Source organism: Hetaerina americana, unplaced genomic scaffold (assembly GCF_022747635.1).
Source record: "Hetaerina americana unplaced genomic scaffold, ioHetAmer1.1.p SCAF_1, whole genome shotgun sequence".
Lineage (NCBI taxonomy): Eukaryota > Metazoa > Arthropoda > Insecta > Odonata > Calopterygidae > Hetaerina > Hetaerina americana.
In genome coordinates this window covers 104545865-104567959 of record NW_027286069.1, presented here as the reverse complement: position 1 = coordinate 104567959, position 22095 = coordinate 104545865, and the positions used below count along the sequence as shown (strand labels likewise).

General features: G+C 40.8%; 1 protein-coding gene across 1 annotated transcript in view; it reads right to left on the bottom strand.

Annotated features, from left to right (window-relative positions):
- DNaseII (deoxyribonuclease II) overlaps positions 1–22095 on the bottom strand; it is a 64826-nt gene that overhangs the window by 15358 nt on the left and 27373 nt on the right. Inside the window, exon 4 of the mRNA XM_071583977.1 lies at positions 2474–2777. Coding sequence (XP_071440078.1) covers positions 2474–2777 — 304 coding nt within the window. The remainder of the gene's footprint in view (positions 1–2473; positions 2778–22095) is intronic.

Here is a 22095-nt window from a genome sequence, read left to right as displayed (position 1 = left end):
TGTGTTGATTTTGCATATGGTTTAGTTCTCTTTTACAGGTAGTGACCTAACACCCCCGCCACACGCCCTTGCGGCGGCTTACAGGGTATTATGTACATGAAGATGAGCCCCTACAGAGCCACTAAAAACTGAAAAGGGTTAGGTGCCACATGAATACAAAGTGAAAACCGAGTCATGCAATGGAAGGGGTCAAAGACTTGTCATAGCCGATTTTCATTATATCCGTTTTCATTTTCATTATATACGTTACATATCGAAAGATCTCTACGAGCATTCACTCATTGCTTTCTTTCTCTTACATACATAAGTGAACATATATAATGTGATAACGCAGAGGTGATAAAAACCACAAAAAAAAACAAAATATTCAAATAATTTTTGTGTTACCTTCTAAAAGCACGATGATGTCGATCATAAATTCGTATCTATAAAGGGGTTATATGTTGCAACCAACTGAAATGTGGACGGAGCCATAGAAGGAAGAGGAGTTTGCCAAGGTGAAAGGTCACATAAGGGCATAAAATAATAGATCTCAGTCATTGCTGTGAGGGCTCATCCTCTGCTCTTTCGTTTGGAATGAGTATTCGAAGATCAAACTTTTTAAAGCTGTGCCATACAGTGATCGCTTAAACTGTGACTTGCTGCTCATTTTTAATGCTTAATTTCCAACCAACTCGTCTGCTTCCTCTCAATTGCCGACACTTCGTCATAACCATTCCCGATATGCATGAGTTTGACTATTCTTTCTTGACTGTACGACATCAAAAGATGTCAATGCCCTCCTCATCTTAGAATATTCAGATATTTTTGATCGATCTTCGAAATGAGGGCAAATTGTGGCTAAAAATGACCTGATTTCACTAATGTTCGAAAGTGTGTTACTTGTTGCTAAATTTTGAATAAAACCAATCCGTATTGATGGAACGTTATCTGTATTGATTGGAACGAAGACCGAAGCCACACAAATATTTTGGGCATCCTTCTACAAAAGAGACATAATATACAACCCAAAGACTAGTTTGGTAGACGAGGCGAGAGCGTGGCCTCTGTTCTCCATGAATTTCCACAGAATCTTCGTGCGTTCAGAATATCTCAGTATCGGAGTTAACTGGTGTCGAGCACCATCCTCATCTTCTTAAGTGGAACCGCTATACGACAGGCATCAGCCGGACGAATTTCTACACTCCTTTCTGACCCACAAAGTTTTTGTGGAATCTCCTACCTCTTGCTCTGTCCCTCCACATTCCGTATCTTCTTCGCCATTTCTTTCACTCGGTATTTTTCCTTTAAAAAGTCGATTTGTTGGGCAGCAATACCTCAGAATGAGGTCTAGACAACTAGTTCCCCGTGTGTGGAATTACAAAGTCAATTATTTCATTACATTTCAACTAGTTTCCCCTTTCGCTGTCAATTCTTCAAAGATATTTCTTTCCCTACCCATTCTAAAATTGGCCATTCATCACTCTGGTTGTCTGTTTAAAATTTGACATTTTCCTCCATACTTACTTTAAAAAAATAACTAATTGTCTTTCTATCTTCTTAGCAGCCCAAGTTTTCGACTTGCAAAGAACCATCATACAAGCATACAACATACATACCTGGTAACTTTAGTATTTAGGCTAAAAGCGATCTTTTTTCCGTAATTAAGTATTTCATCCTATTGAAGGCCTCTACACCGTTGTCGATTCTACATCTTATCTTATACACCTTCCTTATCATGCCCGTATTATATCTTCTCTAATTTCCCTCACCCATCCTTTGCCCATTTATAAGAGTACGGCTGGGGTTGACTCTTCCCATTAATAAAGTTGAGGTTTGGCTATGTGAGGGTAGAGCTTAACCAAAACGAACACGAATGGAGCGAAGGTCAAATTATAGATTAAATCTCTTGCATAAATTGGAAGGACGTCTCTCTAGCAGTGATCCCGAAAATGTATTATTACCCCCATCGTACTACGGTAGGAGGGATCTTGTCAAAAAAATTAGTGAGATCAAGTGTAGAACAGATAGACTTAAGATGTCATTTTTTCCACGAACGATAAGGGATCAGAATAACATAGTCCGACCGTGGTAGGGTTATATTCGGGTCAAAATTAGTCTGGTGTCTATTCCCCCCCTGCCACACACCCTTGGGGTGGCTTGTAGGGGAATAAAATAAATAAGTAAAAACAAAGAACCCGGTGTGCAATTGAGGATTTCAGAGTACGGTAGCAGAGAGTTATACCCGACTGCCAGCATCTGATTTCAAAAGAAGTTTCAATGACCAGAAAAAAACAACAGTTGTGAAACTACGAAGGAATCATATGCGATTGGAATCAGGCACCCTCCGATCAGTAGGCTAAGGCATTACCTGGACCACGAATCCGCCAAGTATCTCACGCACTGTCATTTACCGTGTTCAGCAGTGAATGAAAATGTAAATGGGATGAAGAGAGCTAAGAAAATTTGTCTATCAAATGACGACGCGACTCACCGACTTCCTCGAGGGCCTCCTTCCCCAGCGTCATGCAGAGGAAGCTCTGGCCGAAGTGCTCCCCCGTGGAGGGATAGCTATAGCGGAGGTCGGGCGACTCCACATCGAGGAAGTGTGGGACGCTGTGCACGAGCCAGAAGCCCGTCTCGCCGTCGGTGAGAACGGCGCCTTTGGTGTGGCCGTACTTGGTGCCGAAGGGGTCCGGGGGAGGAGGGTCCTCGCCGGCCGCTGTTCCGTTAGCCCCGCCCCGACTGCTGTTGGGCGGCTGGTCATTGTAGAGGAGCCAGAGGATGTCTTGCGCCATCTGCAATCGGAAGCCGGAGGGGTGGTTGATCACCGGAGTTGTGTCGGAAATTTCCGCGAGGACATCTCGACAGTCGGGGATTGCATGAATACCTGACGCCATATTGCGACCAATTTATTCTTTCATTTTCCTTACATTTTGATGCACTTACCCAAACAAGGGATGACTTTCCTTCGGCCCGGACATTTTTCATGCCATCATTAAAATTCGATTATAGACAACAAAAATAAGTTAAAATTCAAACTGATATGGAGCTTAAGTGTAAACAAATAAATAAATACGGAAACAAAATCACTGTATCTGCAGGTAGTAGGATTCATATGTCCTCTATTTTACGGCTACTATCCCATCAAAAATAAACACGAATACTATGTGTTCAACTGCTTCCCAGTTAAATTAAATATCTTTTGTAAGTACAGGGTAAGGCATTACATAGACTCGGGCCTGGACCTATGTGAGTTTTTAGAAAAGTTTTTCACATAGGACCTGTAGAACCCAAATATATTTATTATTTTGGGAAGTTCTCTATATTGTCCAAGGCGCTCGGTAGTTTGGATTATTTTCAGGATTGAGAATACGTGGTAACTTATGCACATACTGAAACGAGCGCTGAAAGTGAGGGTTGGGAGGAATACGAAGTCGGCCATAGGTTAGCCGTACTCAAGTATGTTGGATTGTGACTGCGCGAGCCGATGTGCCACAGGGGTTCATGTATGAGCGAAACGTAGTGTACAAAAGTAGTGTAGAAACCATTCATACATACTTTGTTAACGAATATGATGTAAATATACAATTTTGAAGGACTAATGAGTTTCTCATTTCTTTTCAGACGTGATCTAAAACTTATTTTGGACAAGTTTTGAGGCGCCAATTTTAGAATCAATAAGATTTTGGCTGTTTTTGATGCCACAAATCATTTCATATCGTTTCAAAAAAGGCAAATTGGCATTTACTTATATTAAAACTTTGATATAATTGTGCCCATGATATCAGTTTTTCATGAAAACGACATGCATTTCTGCGCCAATAATCCACGATGTTAGTGGTGGTCCCTCACTGTAATGAGTGCATTAATAAAATGTTGGATTTTTGACGTCAATATTTATGAAAACTAATGCGAGCAGATCAAATTTTATCATCGTCATTTGATAGACCACACTTTAAACGACAACTTCAGAAACCTTTATCAAATGACGTTTACAGAGACATCTCGATGCAACCTCCATAATATAAAGGGCAGGGGAGTGCGAGGTTCATCTTTCGTAAAGCTTAAGGCACACCTCAGTGATATTCGCAATGCAGTCAGGGAGGGAGAAAAAACAAAAAAATATATTTCCACATGCATGAATCAAGCCTAAGTACGCTGCATTGGGAAATAATTCATTTGCCATATCGATAAATAGTAAATGGTATTTATTCCGAATTGCACCAGCAAGTAAATTAAACAAATGTACACAAAACCACAGTACGTTTAGGAGCACGAATGCTGAGAGCAAAGGGTGATTTCCGAACGAGCCCAATGGGAAATAAGTTTTGAAGTTATCTTTTCTTAGAGGCATATTTATGCACTCTGAGGTGAAAAGAAGGAATGAAAATGATAAATGACTAGGAACTTCGGGGCCCTTCGTAGGAGACAAACAAGGAGTATACAAGTTATTCTTCGTCCATTCTAATATTAATTCCTTGATGCTTGATAGATGGTATCAGTCTATACAGGCTGTCAACCTCCATTCTAAAGGGTAGACAAGTGTACGAAATAATAGAACACTAAGCCCAACTCTGAATCATAGGCAATGAATCTCAAATATTTTCAATCGCGAGATCATCACTACTGCTTTCTCACTCTGCATGCGTGCAAGATGCCCCACGGCGATATCCATGCTAGCATGTCCTTTGCTATTTTATTCCCTATTTATCTTTTTTAAATTTAATCTAATTTGGAAGACCTTCTGAGGGCTCATCGCTGGTAAGCTGCCGAGGGAACTGACTCCACCAACATCGGAGGAGATGGCAGACCAAATGGTCGGTCATCTCACTGCTACCATCACCGCTGCCATTGAGGCTGCGATTCCTAGAAGGGAGAGGCGCTCGTACTACTTGCGTGTGCCGCTTCCTCCCCCGGTTCGCGGACTCATCACGCGCCGGAATAACATCCGCAGGCGCTGGCAGCGGTACAGGACCGACGACCTTCGGCAGCAGCTACACGCGCTTGACCGGGAAGTCCGCTGCGCCCTCCAGGAAGTCCGCTCGGACAACTGGGAGGCGCACCTACGGGAAGATCTCTTGCGGGAGGATGGCGCGGAGGACATGGAAGAGATCTGGAAGATCTGCAGGAAGCTGCGAGGAAGCCAGCGACTGGACCCCATCGTATTCTGCGGTGATGAGGTGGCGACATCTCCCGGGGCGAAGGCAGAAATGCTTGCGACCTATCTCGAGGGCACCTTCAGTCCTAACCCCGGGAACGCGGATTCGGCGGCCATCGAGGAGGAGATCGCGGTGTCGGAGAAAGCGGTGAATGCTGCCCCTGAAGATGCTAAGGCTGCTCCCCAGTTCCGGAAGGAGGACGTTCTGGGCACGATACGCTGCTTACGCAAGAGGAAAGCCCCGGGAAATGACGATATACCCAATATCGTCATCCGGGAACTTCCGAATGCAGCGGTGGCGTACCTGACCAGCATCTACAACGGCTGCGTCAGGATTTCCTATTTCCCGACCACTTGGAAGAGAGCGAGGATCATATGTCTCCCGAAGACGTCGAGGACGGAGGTGGGACCCGGAGACTTCCGGCCCATTTCTCTACTCGACGGATTCGGGAAGATGTACGAGAGACTTCTGCTGGAGCCGATAGTAGGTTTCGTCCGAGAGGCTGACATCCTCCCGGATGAGCAGTTCGGCTTCCGCGAGCGGCATTCCACGGTCCATCAGCTGGTGAGAACCACGGACTTCATCACGGACGCCTTCAACAGGAAGATGTCGGTGGCAGGCGCATTTTTCGACGTCAGCAAGGCGTTTGACCGCGTCTGGCACCAGGCACTGCTGTTGAAGATGCGGAGACTCCACTTCCCGACGTGGATCATCGAGGTGATCCGCTCCTACCTAAGAGACAGGACCTTCGTCGTTTCCTGGTCTGACTCGTTCTCTGGGGTGCACCGGATCTCCGCTGGTGTCCCCCAGGGTTCGGTTCTCGGGCCAGTATTATTCAACATCTTCTCCCATGACATTCCCAGGAGTCATGGGAGGCACGAGGTCCTGTCACTATACGCGGACGACGCGGCGCTCCTGTGCAGCTCCCGGCGAATATCTTTCGCCGTGGAGAGGCTGCAGATCGTCGTCGACGAGCTACTTTCGTGGTATCGTCGCTGGCGGTTTGCAGTCAATGCCGGGAAAACGAAGGCAATCGTCTTCCATACCGGCAGAGGAGCGCCGACAGAAGAGGAGCTGTCGGTGAATGGAGTCACCCTTCCGTGGGAATCCGAGGTTCTCTACCTCGGAGTGCTGATGGACCGGAAACTCCTTTGGAACGCCCAAGCGCGACGTGTCCGAGGGAAGGCCTTCGCGGCGCTTAACCGGCTTCGGCCGATTATTCGTCCGGGGGTCCTGAGCTCGGAAACGAAGCGTCGACTGTACCGAGCGTGCGTGTTGCCTGTCATCACGTACGCAGCGCCGGTATGGTCAGGAGTGCCGAAGTCTACCCTCGCTCTCATCCAAGTGGTGCAGAACTCTGCGCTACGGTGCATCTTGGGATGCGGGCGCTACGCCCGCGTGGAAGAGATGCACCAGGACGGGAACATGGAACCTCTGAACGTCCTTCTTCCGGAGCTGTCTCGAAGATTCTTCGAGAGGGCTGCGGATTCAGACGTCGCCACCATCCGACGCCTCGGAGAGATCCAGGTTTCAACGTGGGACCGCTATAAGCGCCCCATTGCGAGCATGGATCGCCAAGATGCCCTCCCAGCGAAGAAGAGGCCCAGGCTTCAGTAGCAGGGATCGCCAGAACGCCGTGACAACGCAGAAGACGACGCCCTGCCTTAGAAGCCTAGGCGGCTGGAAAGGCAACACAGTGGAGCCCCGACCGGAGTAACGGGGGTCCGTCCACGAGAATTAAATTAGAATCTAATTGGTTTGCCAAGAGTGGAACTAGAAGGCATTATCGACGAGTGACATAAATCCCAAAATTTTAGAATACAAGCATAAATAAAATATTAAAATTTACCACAGATTTTCAAGCAATGAAAATTATCAGCACACTATCAATTCTTCTTATTATGATCCGAAACATTAAGACCTTTAGACTATAAATAAACGTAACTCCAGTCAGTAGGGCTTGGTTAAAGTAAAACACTTCTTACTAGTTTAAAAATCACTGTGCAGCATTAAAGTCTCAAGGAAATTTCAGAACTTAATTTAAAATATTTTCTCTCCCTCCCGTTTGAGTAGTTTACAGTTTAAATTTCCTGCATATCCTAAGCCTCCTCAGGTTCATTGAAGATTCGGAAGAAAGTCTAACGTTAAAGGAACTAAAAAAAAACCTCTCGACTATAGAAGATTAATGACAATCCATTTAGATAGATTTGTCGCCAAATGACACGAAAGCAGAGGCTAAAGAAATAAAATTACCCTGGTCGGCCTCATGAAAATAACATTTAAAATTATTGTGCACGCATTTTTCGTGTCCGCAGAAACTTTTTTCGCCCTGCCTTCCCAGACGACGCCCAACTTCCAAGTCTGAGCGATTACGTAAAACAATTAAAATGATTTGCGGTCAAAGGGCCTTGAAAATGTTTTGAAAGAGGAATTAGAAGTTTGGCGATAAACCCATTCAAACTGGCAAGAGGCACGTCGCGGCGCCGAATAATGGATTGGCCAGCGTCTGACGTAACATTAACTGACTTCCCATTTTTCGCATTATACGATATATATATAAATGTATATATATATATATATATATATATATATATATATATATATATATATATACTCACACGTTATTTCCTGATCATTTCGACGGAATTCTGCTCCGCCTTCAACGGAAGATATAGAAGTAATCTATTATTATTCTAAGATTACTTCTATATCTTCGGATGAAGACGGAGCAGAATTACGAATTAATATAGTATGTAGATGATTTCGTCGACGTAACACAGAAGTGTTGAATAATAAATTGGACAGCAACAAACAATATAGAAACACATAAAAAGATCACACACACGTTATTTCTTGATATATATATGTATATATATGTATATATGTATATATATGTATATATATATATCATTTCGACGTGTGTGTGTGTATATATATATATATATATATATATATATATATATATATATATATATATATATACATATATCGTATAATGCGAAAAATCGGAAGTCAGTTAATGTTACGTCAGACGCTATATACATATATATTTATATATTTATATATATATATATAAATATATATATATATATATATATGTATGTATATCCTTCCCTAAAACTGCTTCGCTATAACATAGGGGTACTCCTATTTTCTCTTTCGCCTGCCATTTTTTCCTTTCTCCTCCACCTCTCCCTCACCGCATAAAGTTTACTCGATTCCTCAGCGAAGACATCTGTCGCGGTATCCATGGAAACAGATTACTGATCCTCCCCACGACACTTTCAACTCTCCACAGCAAGTCCGCGGCCCTGATTTTAACCCCCACCCACCCCCTCCCCATTCCCACGAAGGAAATACTACTCTCCTCCACCCACCCACCCTTCCTGTCTTTCCCTCCATGTCTCCTCCAATGCACACTCCTCCCAAAATTACCCCTCATGCCGACCCCTGACGTGCCGAGAACTCGTTGAAAATTCTATCTTGACAGATTCTCCGGCCTTTATTTCGGATGGCCGTCGAGTCTCGTTATCATTCTTTTCTTATTCGCCACTTTGCACATGCGCACATTATTCTTCGTGTCAACTGGCGCAACAAGACATAATGTTTTGCTTATCAAACTTCTGGAGTCATTATCCTCTGGCTTGCTTATGGAGGCGGCCTTTGCATTGGAACTTGGCTTGTGAAACATGAGGGAGAGTATTTCTGACCTTGTCCGTGAGAATGACTGCCATTTTTAGGGTAGGGTAGTTAGGTCATGGGACGGAGGCTAAATTTGGAACAATCGATAAATGATCGAACCAACCTTAGCGTCTTATTTTGAAGGACCTCATGTAACACCCTTTATACGAGAAACAGTTCACGTTTGCGGCTCGAAAGCTTCAATGCTTTTTCACTAACAATACTTCATATATTTTTAATGCTGTATATCGGTTTTATGTGCCGTGGATTGTTACATTCGCAACGACCAAATATAATGGCGGAGGAGCTTAAAGAAAATTGCATGGATGTGGCAATTCACAATTTCAGAGAGTTCTTTAATTTCAATAGAGTTAAAAATACCTCTTTATTTGTCGTTCATTCAGTGGGCCATACATTTTCATGCATTATAAACTGTTACATGTGTTCTTTATGTTTCTCTCAGAGGGCATTTCAGACATTTTAATCTGCCCTTGTGGGACTTTAAATACAAATAATAAACGAATAGTGTCTAATTTATGGTATTAAAATTTTGTCAGAGTCCACTGGAAAACGTTTTCAGGATCTTCTTTGCTATAAACATAATTTAAGGGAGTCCAATAATATCAGAGTTGCCATTTAATACGGTAATATAACCAAAAGTTGACATTTGAGGATCACCTGATTGGCTTTACGGCGCATGAAATTCACATTCAGGTTGGGAGGGGGTCATCGAGCCCTTTCCCTGGGCCACCTTCCTATTTCCTAGATATCATCCCCGGAAATTCACTCAGTTGGGTGAATATAAGAATGCCTCAAGTCACCCGGAATCAAATCTTGATCTCTCCTATCAGTATCCGCTCGACTACGACGACTCCTCACTGGCCTCGGGTGATGGATCAATTTACAAAATGCGAGTTTTAAATTTGAAATGAAAGTAAACGAAGCAACGGATAGAGGCAGATCGTGTTTTCAATACATTTTATTGTATTACAAAGAAATATAATCGCTGAAGCCATATAAAAAACGCAGCTCAAAATGAGATAGATTTTCATTTCTCCGATTTTGACGTTTTTCGGTAAATAATAATAGTAGAAGAGTGATTTGATAGGAATCCTTCTCTCAGTTATTTTAGTCGGAAAGGTTCAAAGATGTGGACGGTCATCTTTTCCGTCAACAGCCTAAATTATTATATCAAAACCCCTTCTATTTATACATTTTTGTGAGGAAGGCGCCGTGCGTTTGAGAAGAGGACGGAAAGGTGTTGCAGGACTAAATAATGGCCGAGTTTCTTCGAGGCCTCCTGCAGGGATTTGTCGAGCAGGATCGTTGATGGAGGAATATAACGGGAGAGGGGAGGCTTGGATTTTCAGGGCTAATGAAAGTCCTCCGGGGGCCAGAGATTTGAGAGCCTTCGTTAAGAAAAGGCCTCGAGGAAAGTTCCAAGTGTCCCACGGTAGAAGTGGGAGCCAGAGCCCTAGGTTCGGAGCATTTCCGAGGGGTACTTCCTCATGCTTATCTTTTTAAGCACACTCTCATCAAAGAAATAACTTTATTTTATATTTAAAGTATATTTGCTCTAATATCTTCAGATAAAAGGAGCACACGATAATGAAGTACAAAACTTTGTCAGATAGGATTTAATATACCATTGATTAAAAGCTTAATTTATCTTTGAACGAAGAAAATGTCTAAATACGCCGAGAAATAATCGAAGTGATTACGTTTGAAATACCTTTACATCTATCTGATGATGTACAGGTACACCTGTATTAACTTCCCGTTTGGTGTTTTTCGAGAAATTGATATTCAAATCTCAAACTACCAGCTGATTGGTTACCCTAAGCAGCTTATACGTGCCGTATCAGTGCAGCATCAAAGAATTACTAAAATGCACATTTATTCTTTTGCATAATATCTAAACATAAAAATCAAAATAGAGTTTATAATTCATTAAGAAATCATAATTAACTTGTACTGGTAAATAATACAGGTGTACCTGTACATCATCAGATAGATGTAAAGGTATTTCAAACGTAATCACTTCGATTATTACTCGGCGTATTTAGACATTTTCTTCACATCTTGGTCAGAATAAATACTGATATAATTACGTGAATGTTCTGAATCAATGTATCAGTGTCAAAGAACGGAAAAATGTAATTTTCTCTGCTTAAAATGAGAGAATAAAGAGAAAATAAACATTGAGCTACAGGATTTCTAAACTTCATCCCCTTCATTCTCTTCGTAGACTTTTGTACTCATCAAATTTACAAAATAGTAGTAACAACATTTTCATCTCAAAAATATGAGCACGATGAGGGGAAACTAAGAGAACTAGAAGCGAGAGGCCAAGTTTGTTCAACCTGGCATGAAATTGATGTTTTGAACGAGTAACTTCGAGCACAAAAGAATGGTTCCAGATAAACCTGCCAGCGCCGTTTCAGGCGAGGTGTCCGGCGCCCCTTAATGCCTCCTCGACAAACAAACAGGGATGAGAGAGGCAAGGGGAAGGTGGAGGATGGATGTTAAAAAGTTATGGAGGGCTGGAGTTGGGGGCTGGGTGGGAATGCATTTAGGAAGTGAGAGGGTTGTTGAAGGAAAGGGCAGGGAATTACAGGGGTGTGAGGGGGTGCAGTGAGTGTAAAGGCCCAGAAGGAACGCAAATGACGTTTTGGTTTTCGTATTTATAATTTATTTTAGGATTAAAAACTGCAAAGATTTTCCATCCTTCAAAATGAATTTCATAAATGGGAACCGGATACAATGTGATTTATTAAGACCCCTTTGCAAAACACTCATCACGGAGTCCTAAGTCATTACTGTAAGCAGTACGAAAGACTTGCTGCCAAAGTTGGGAATGACTAAATTTGAATCCTTCTTAACCAATTCATACGATATTCAAGTATGTAGGAGAGATTCTCAGGGTGCTTCATGCTCGATTTAGTTTGTAGAAAACCCATTGTACGGCGAATAATATAGTACGGATAATTTTCGGAATTTCCCACCTTTACCATATTGCTATCGAAAACATGATCACTAAAATGGACTCTAAACAATAGGTTTACTACGTCCTTTCTTTCGGAAAGTAAATTGACGTCACAAGTTAACAAACCAATTTGAAATCGCACTGAATACCAAAACATTGCCATCCACCATCACCAACGACGAGTTTTATATTTTACCCCCAAAAAAACACTTTCAGTGGTGCTTTCTACGAGGGTCATCCGGAAAGTAGTACCCGTTCGTGCCGCATGAAGTGCTGACGACGCGAGTAGCCGCTGGACGAGGTCAGATAGCTTCAGTGGCTTGTCTGCCTTCTCTGAGCCAAGTTGCGTGACGCTAGCATTGCCTGTGTTGTTTCTGTGATTGTTTACAATGTTTAAAAAAATTGAGAACGCCGCCAGTTGTGAAGTGAGGGCAGTGATTAAATTCCTCAATGCAAGAAACGTTCGCCCATGTGATATTCATCGCCAATTAAAGGAGGTGTATGGAGACAATGTAATGGACGAGTCGTCTGTTCGGCGGTGGTGTCGCAACTTCAACATGGGGAGGGGGAACACACATGACGATGAGCGTTCGGGGAGACCGTCTGTCATTACAGACCAACTGGTGAGCTCAGTTGACGAATTCGTGAGGAACGATCGGCGCGTCACAATTGATGACATCTGTGAGCATTTTCCCAATGTTTCTCGAACAATTGTTCATGAAATTGTTAAACACCATCTGCATTATGCAAAAATTTGTGCAAGATGGGTCCCTCGCGTATCTCAATGAGCTGGCGGCGAAGGACTATGCAGCAGGAATACAGAAACTTGTCACACGTTATGACAAATGCCTTAATTTGCTTGGAGATTATGTTGAGAAGTAGTTTAAAGTATCCTCTTTCAAATAAAATTTTTTATGTTTGTTAATATTTACTTTTGTGTCTTTATTTCACGAACGGGTACTACTTTCCGGATGACCCTCGTACTTCCCAAAAAGCACCACGCTGAAATCGATCCCACTCTGGTCTCTCATTGCGGAACGATTCGAAAGGATATACGAGGGAATGCATTATTTTCACATTCAGCAAGGATATTTGAGACCGACTCTGAAAGGTGATCATTCAGCCCTTAGTGTCGCCGAGGACCTATTTTAAACATCCCAATTTCCGTACCGATTTCAGTACACGGTTGTGCACCATCGAAATGCCTTGGAAAAGGGTTTCGAGGAGGAGACTTCATCGAAGAGATGGATGGGTGGTACGAAATGGAATTTTTCCCACACCTGGACGAAGAAGGGCAGATGAAAGGTGAGGTGGACTCCTGTCTGCCTCCTCGTGTTGTGGAGCCCCCACAGGAGGCGGGACGGACGGTCGGGAGCGTTGCGAGGGGAACGGAGGGAGGCGGGGAGGGACTGGGCCTCGCTCGAGGGGCTCGCATGGGGTCGGGGGAGGCGAAGAGCCCCAGGGGGGCGCCCGCCGGAGAGAATGCAAGCCAGAGAAAGGGCGTCGATGAGGAAGCATGGGGTCGAATTTCAAAGCGGCGCGGAAGCAGAGGATAAAAGAAAAAAAGAGGCCGCCTCCAAGTAGAATATATGATTAACTAATTTATTCGTAAACACAAACTTAAGCGAGTGCAAAAACAAATGGCGAGTTCGAAAACTTTTCCATTGAATCTAATGCTTGAGTGGTTGCTTTGCACAACTTTAATGCCAGAACTAAATTATCTGATGAAAGGAAATGTGTTTACTTTACAAAAAAAACTAAATGCAGGAATGTATACGCTGAAAGAATGTGAATTGGATAAATTGGTAATAGCAAAGCATGAAAAAAATTGCTGAAATGATTTATTCACCTTGAGAGAGTGGTTGAGAGTCATATGACGAAATGGACAAATACGAGAGAAGAGGAAATGATTTGTGAGAAAGGGACGGACCAAGAAAATCATGAATGATGAATGTGGTCGTAGAGACTCGAAACGAACCAATATGTCAGGAATTTGAGGCCACATTTTGAACAATGTACGAAAGGAGTATGCAAGGATGGATTGGGAAGTTAGAAATTGCTGAAAGGACCCAAGTTCCCGGAAATTATTTAATATGAGTCTCTTTTGACTAGGCTTTCCCCAAAAAGAATTACGCATAAAGGGTACATAGATTGTGAGGAATGGCATTCCAAGTCATTGGGACAAGGGATTTTCCCATTTCGTCTAGTCCCTTCATACTATTATAGTTGTTTGTTCGCTTTCGTATCTCCGACTTTTGCAACACAAATATTTTCCTGGGTTTACTTCTGGTTTGCTTTGTACACTCTAACAACGTTGTCCAATAAGCTGCTGCACTTAAAATTACGTAAACCCACCAATTAATGATTTGAGCTCGTATTGTTTTCATTTATGCTCCTTCCGATAACACTATTTCATGGCCAAATGTCAATTACATATAATTGCAATGATTGCGTATTCGCACTCTCGTAATAATTTCTTTTCTTTCATTCATTGTCCAATCTACGTAGATGATGTGGATTACGGATGAGTGTACTCATCCCTGCCTTACTATCTACTAATTCATGCTTCTTCATTATTAAGACTGATTTAATTACAGTCGCCTTGTTTCAGGCTGTCATATATACTTTAAAATAAAATTACAAGCCCTTATAGGTAGCTCATAGAGAGCCTTTAATGTATCTTTTCCTTAACTAGATTTTGCAAGATCTTATTAAGTAAGTTTTACATTATTTTACTAGTCTTTTAAGGGAATTATTAGTTTTCATACAATTTTGAGAAACTGGGGCGCTGGTCTTTCATTGGGTTTTGATTAATAATTTTCTCATTACAGGGCACTCAAATGCTCAGAATTATGTTTTAGTCGATATCGTTGATCGCGTACTCCAATTCCAAGAACACGATGAGACTTACAGGTATAATACGAGAAATAAATACCAAGGTACCAAAAATTCATTCCTGTGAAAAGTGAAGAGTCAGGCGTGATATTGTGGAATCGAGACATAATGAAAACTTCGTTGCAATTTTCCACAGTTAAAATTTTTCACAGTTTTAACTGTGGAAAATTGCAACGAAGTTTTCATTATTCATTCCTGTGTTAAATGCTCTGAGAGTTCCATGATTGAAATCATTTCCCTTGAAATCTCTGAATTTTATGTACTCAAAAATCTTATTCTAATTTATAATTGTAAAATTAATTAAAATGACCATAATTCAGGTTTGTTTTATGTTTTCAAAAATCTATTTTTTTCTTGCAGGAAAATTGCCGTGAGATAATTCTTCCAACTGATAAACCGTTTCGAAGCATACTTTGAAGATTATTAAGTCGATGTAAGTATATCGTCAATAAAATTCTTGTAAAAAAATCAGTCCTACCACTTTTGGGTGCGACCCTGTACCAGAGCTTACTCCTTTCCCGTGCTAAAAGTAGCATTAGAGTCAACACAATTAAACTTTGGTTCCAGTATTCTTTACATAAAAACTGTTTTTCTCATTTAAATAATTATGATCAGCTTTCTATTTTTTTGTAACAGATTATTTCCAAGATCTTCTATTCATATTTCGTCAGACTTATGATCCGAAAATGTTCACATAATGAAAATGGTCTCTTCTCTTTAAGAAGAGGTATTATTATGTGCTCTTTTGTAGCCAATCGATGTTTTCACATTTAAGCTTATGACACAGAATACGTTTTTTGTTTGTTTTATTTTTTTAAAGCTTGCTATTACGGATTTCAGATACTCTTCAGAGCTAAATTATACTTGTAGATTCCAGGGAGCTTAAGCAAGCAGAAGTACTTAGCTGCGGCATAGAATTTCGATCTCGTACTGTCTCCTTTAACATATTCATCCAATTGTTCTGCATGCTTCATTAATTGTTCACCAAAGTTCATTAATTGTTCACTTCCCTTTTAAATTTGTATCCAATCATGTTTCGATCCCTTAGCCTCACATAAAGTAGCATTTCACCCCGTCACCAAATGCATTGCATCATTTACAATCCTTATCCTAACAGCTACTACAATATTTCCCGTTCACGCGTTTCCACTTCCTTACTTACATTATTTTTATTATAAGGTAATCTACCGGTTAAGGTAGGTTTTTGGATGGACACGGCTACCAAATAAATATTTTGTGACGCCTAACAAAACAAAACATAATCCAGCAACCTACTCTACATCAGGTCCCTCTTCATCTTTGAGTACTTTCTTTCTCCCTTCATCCCGTCCAACATCCCTATCCTGTTCCTTCCCTTTCCTCGTTTGCCTAACATTCTCCCCTCTATTACAGTCTTCAACATCCCACTGCCGGTCAATATGCCTTTCATACATTTTTCCTGCCTTCACAGGATTCCTCCCAACAAACCCCTCTCTTCGCCCACCATGCCAAGTACTTTCTCATTTGTTTTCTTCTCGGTCCATTACACCTTCTCCATTATTCTCCTCCTCACTTACATATAGTATATAAATCCTACCTGGCCTGATAATAGCTTTTTTCATTTTTTTTGTGATTAAGAGGAATAGTCGAAAAGTAACAGTCGTTTCCTTGTATTTAAATAATGTCGGGTCAAAACAAAGTAGTAGGAATGCAGCGATATCTACTGATTGTTTCCGCTGAAGCCACTGAAGTCGTTGCTTAGAATCAGAAGTCGCTCACCCGTCGGTGAATGCAGATAACATTGTCCGCCAAAATCGTTGCTCCAACCAGTTGTAAAATGCGTGCTGTGTTTGTGTGATAAAGGATGATCAACTGCCCAAATTCATCTGGAGTTGTGTCTAATTTATGAACCTACCGTAAGCGGCCGACTGAAGTGAAGGAGCGATCTGAAAATAGTGTTGAAACTGCAAAAATGTATGCACAAATGTACAATATGAAGTGCGGATATGGCAGGTCCAGTATCCAAACGGATTGAATCCTTCAGCAAGTGGACTAAGAACTGCGATCTAATTGACGATTGACGATTAGTGCTCTGGCTGATAAATTTCCTTTTGTTGGGCGCACCACTATTTACACGATTGCTGCGGAAGAGCTCGGATACCACCAATACCAGTAAGGTGGATACCGAAAATGCGCACCGATCAACACAACGAGCATGGAATGTTGAGTACACGAGGATTTTTGTACTTCTATTCCCAGTCCCGATCTTGCACCTTGTAATTGAAACAGTAATTTAGTGAACGACGGTTTGAAGACGAAGAGGAAGTCGAGACCTCCGTTCTCAACTGGTTCAATTCCCAGGTGGCGCACTTCTATGCTGAGTGTTCATAGAAGCTTATGCAGCATTGAAAAATGTGCTTACAACTGGTTCATGTATTAAAGTGAAGTAGGCTTGCAGGAAACTAAAACTGTTGGTAAAAAAATGTTATAACTCATATTTTTAATGGCCAAACGGCCCTTGGTTTTCGAAATATGCCTCGGGCTTGGCTTCTCCGGTTATGGAGTCGTTGAATATTAATTTTGGCTTTTCCACTACTTTCTTCATCTGGTACCTCTCAACGGATCTAATTTTTTCAACTACTTTCCCTGTTACTTCGAAAGTCTAAATTTCATATTTGACATTCATATTTTCTCTACTAAGTCTCTGTTAGCAAATCTCATGCTGAACGCAGACACTCTGACCCAAAACTAGTCTATGACTACCTTCAGCAGTCCCTGGTGTACATCTACATAATGCCCCGCAAGACGCCGGAGGGCGTGTGGAGGGGGGTGCTAGGTCGCCACCCGAAAAAGGAGCAAAACCACATGCAAAAGCAACACATCCATGCAAAACTATACCCAGAATGGCATATACATTCATACAGAAATCCTTTCATTCTACACGCATGCAAATACATATACTATCACTGATACAAATATTGTATTAGTGTGTATTTGCACTTCTCATCGCACGATCCTAATTATTAGCGCGCATAGTTATATTATAAATTCATTGTTAAAGCTTTTATAAAAACTTCCCTGAACTCAACATTTCACGACCATAAGGCAATAACTCTTAGATATTGATAGGGATAGTGACTTGAGTGAGGGTATAGAGCTGGGCTTACGAATCGGTACTACATAACGGGATGGAAAAAGAAATATAGGATGTGAGCTTGGAATGAATAATATCCCAGGAGAATTAATTCTTCAAGAATGACAAAAAATGTCAAGGGACTTCGTTTAGTGTTTAAATTTAGTGAAGTAACTTTGGTAGCATATTTGATAAAAGTGTTTTTCTAAAATATTTCGTTAGGTCAATAATAGGTTTCATTGTTAAAAGAGCAAAGCAGGGGAAGTAAGATGACATAAATATTTTTTTTACTTGGTAAGGTGGTACGCATTCGTCATCAAAAGATAGTAGAAAGGAAAGTAATTACCTAAGATAAGATAAGGTTTGTTTAAAAGGCCTGTAGAACGCGCGACGCCATATTTTTAATGAGAAAATTAATCGAAAGAGAGTTAAAAAATATAGCCGGGGAGTCTTTTGTTTGTTTCATAAATTTTGGGATGGCGCGCGACGAAGCAGAGTTAATGAAAGCATTGAAGAATATGCGAGTTGACTGGGGGAAGAGACGACGACTTATTAAAAACTCGTCTTCCCTATGAATAAAGTGGATTATGGAAAGCAGAAGGGAGAATTGGGATGGGCATTGGTAGTCAGAGGTGTAAGACAGGCTCCACGTTATCACTTAAGCTTTTAAATGATATTCGGAGGAAATGGTGAGGCATGGGAAGGCTTGAGGGTGGAAATGAAAGCAAGCGTGGAGCTGATAAGTTGAGTAAGTTTTGCGGATGACGAAGCATTAGCTTTTCATTGTCTTAAGTCATCCAAGTGATTAAAATTGAGCTCTTTATAGAATGTGCAAGAGGCATGGGATGAAGATAAATCATATAAACTTAACTAATGAAATTTTCAAGAAATGGGGAGGCTGAGCCAAAAACGAGATAAAGAGGGTATAATATGATCGGAACTTGTGTGAGTGCCGGTGGAGCACTTTCAGTATAAAAGCAGCATTTGGAAAGAATATTGACAAACTAACAACGGAAATAGAAGAGTCGAGTCATTACCTTAAGAAGCATTTGATAAGAGGAGGAAATTGATGAGAGGTTTTCTTTAGACGAAAGGAAAAGATTGGTGAAGATAGTTTGACTTGGAGCGAGTTGTATGTTTCCGAAGCTTGACCTTTGAGGAGGAAAGATGAGCGTGGATTGGCCTTTTGAGATGTATGGGGAAATATAAATAAAATAAGTTGGAAAGAGGAAGGAAGACAAACGAAGCAATACTAGTGTTGGCAAGCGAAGAGAGGAAGTTCACGGAATAACTTCGAAGAAGGCAGAAAAGTTTGAGAGAGGATATTATCTGAGGTATAGGTTTATGGATAAGTGTGGTGGGTGAGAATGGCGGTAGAATTTTGAGTAAAAATGGAGAGTAGAGTACAAAAAATAAGGATTTAGGGAGGCATGAAACGGTTAAGGAACATGAGTAACTGCAGGAGAAAATATCCTAGATCGAAATTGAGACATTTAGAGTTCTAGAAATTTTTGAGCAATATTTCAAGGACAGTAAAAATGTACATTCAACCGCAAGACTATCTTCAATACTATTTCAATGCAACAATTTCAGAGTTTAAGAACCATTCGCCTTGACCGGCGAATAATTTTTACACCCTGAAATTGTTGCATTGAAATGCCTACTAGCCGGTGACTTCGTTAAAAGTTACTATTACGCCATCTCCCGCAGTTTCTTGGAATTAAATAATATAAGCTGAGGTGAACTTCACTTTGACAAATAATATTTTTCATTAAAATTTGCAGCCCGGGTTAAAATGTAAACGTGACTAATACATAAATAGATATGAGGTCTGCCCGAAAACGATCCAGCCATGCAATCTTTTGAAAAAAATAGCCTTTCTAGATCGATGAGAAGGCCTTAGTCCCTCTCGAAGTACTCACTTTGGAACCTCATACACTTACCCCAGCTTCTCTCCCGCTAACAAAACAATAGGCAGAGTCATTTTTTGGAATGGTCATCAGCTGCCTCATCGCATTCTATCTCGTTAACTGACTGTTTGGAAGACTGGGCTTTTGTTTCAGGGTCATCGCCGTAGACCAATGATTCATCTCCAGTTATGACTTTTTTTAGAAAACGTGGGTCATTTTTTGCGGCTCCAAGCAATTCTCCCGCAACTGCATTACGAAATTCTTGACGCTGACGAGAGAAAAAGGAATGCGACGAGGCAGCAGATGACCATTCCGATTTGCCGATTGTTATGAAAAGTCGAAGAGACGCTGTGAAAAAAATGTGAGGTCCCAAGCGGAATATTTCAAAGGGGAATAAGGTCTGATTGTTCTATGTAGGCTATTTTTCCCAAAATATTACATATCTGGATAATTTCCGGACAGATCTCGTACAGCATAATTTTTTCTCTCAAACACAAATTCATGGTAACAAGCCGAATAACAATATCAGCGTGAAATAATCCAAAACTTATCAGTACGGGGCAAAATAAAAAAACCCAGCATATTTAACGACACTCAGAATGGGTTAAGATTTGAACTATTTAGATTCCACTATTAGCTGCCAAAGTTTTCATTGAATTCCCTCATTACTTAAAAAATTAGCAGCAAATCCTTCAGGAATTCCTGAGGTCACATTGACTTGGAAAATTTTCTTTTAAAGTTTTAATCGGCCAATACATGAAGTATAGTTTTTCATTCTGTTGCTCCGGAACGATTTCTGAAAAATTACAAATAACTTCTCAGTTATTGATGTCAACATCAACCTTCTTTTTAAAAGAAATTAGAGTCCATGAAACCTCATCCAAATGCTAACAATTCGATATTAATAATTGCATGACTTTGGTTAAATTTTTTTACGCTACGTGTAAGTACATATTTGAAAATTCACATCGCTTTGAGCTATAATTTAGTGACTTAGACGCATTAGCGATGACGCGATGCAAATAAGCCGATAAATTGTATTGATATGTTTTTTCATTGATTTCTTTGCATTTCTATTGATAATACCGAGAATGCTCAAATTTGGACAGCTGGATAAGCTAAAATTCATCAATGCACCGCTTCTTATATCCTGGATTGGAAATATTTATGAAAAAATTATATGATTTCTTGAAGTAATTATAAAAGAGATAACCTTTGATCCCTGTAACTCATCTACAATCTCATGTTTTCCAATTATAGCATGAAAATAAAATCAGAGAAATATGGGTATCACTTGCCAATGTAAAGACTGATTTCTTTCGTGAGAACTACGTGACAGAAACTACCCAAGGTTCTCCTCTCCTATTTAATTTCCTTTCTCCTTTATCCATTACCATTGGTATTTTATTTCTTATAATAAACCATTGGGCGGATTAATGGATGTATTTGATCACATTAGAACTTAAAGAGCAGCTGATAGTCCTGAAAAGCCTAACGTTGAATCAGCTTGAACATCATAAACTGAGAAAAACTCCAACCAAATATTTAAGAATTACCTTAAATACAGGGAAAACCTAAAGACTGAACTGTACTGCCCATGAAAACAAATGGAATTATGAAGAGACGATAAAAATGTATGAGCTAATAGACTATTGAAAAGCATAAATTTGCTCCTCAAAATATTTGATAGCTCCAGCGGAAATTTGTCTCTAACTACACCCATAACCCTTCATTACATTAAATAATTCTACATGAAATTAATGAATTAAACCATAATACACGTCATCATCACGTAGTTTCTGATGTCCACTCATTAAATTAACGCTGCAGTGGAACACAATTCAGAGTTATTTTTCCAGTATTCGCGTAATCAGTCGGGCAGAGAGAAGGAAGCCATTCCAATGATCGCATTTCTGGAATGAATCCTAGCCAGACCTCGTGAGATAATTTGGTTTGAGTCGAGTTTCCCACAAAAGCGTCACTCAATCTGTAATGGGAAGCCGTGTTCCGCGTCATAGTAATTTTGCAGAATGTTAAATTGATTTTTCTGCTTACAAAACCGTTTTCGATCACTTTGAAGGCGTTCAGGTAGCCATCTGTGCCAAATAGGAATTCGATCTTTTAATTATTCAATAAACCTTTCCCTTTCACTGCTACTGGGAGTAATTAACTTTTTGAAGGGAATCATGAGGAAACCATGCAGACATCCTTTGTGAGAGCCCTCCTTATAACAAACTCTCTCGAAGCACGAAACTTATAACAAACTCTTTCAGAGAATGTATTGGGGGCAACGGTGGAACAAAAATCAAAGATTTTTCACTTTGACGAGTGTTTTCCTTCTCCTGAGCACAACGTAATTTTACCCAATAC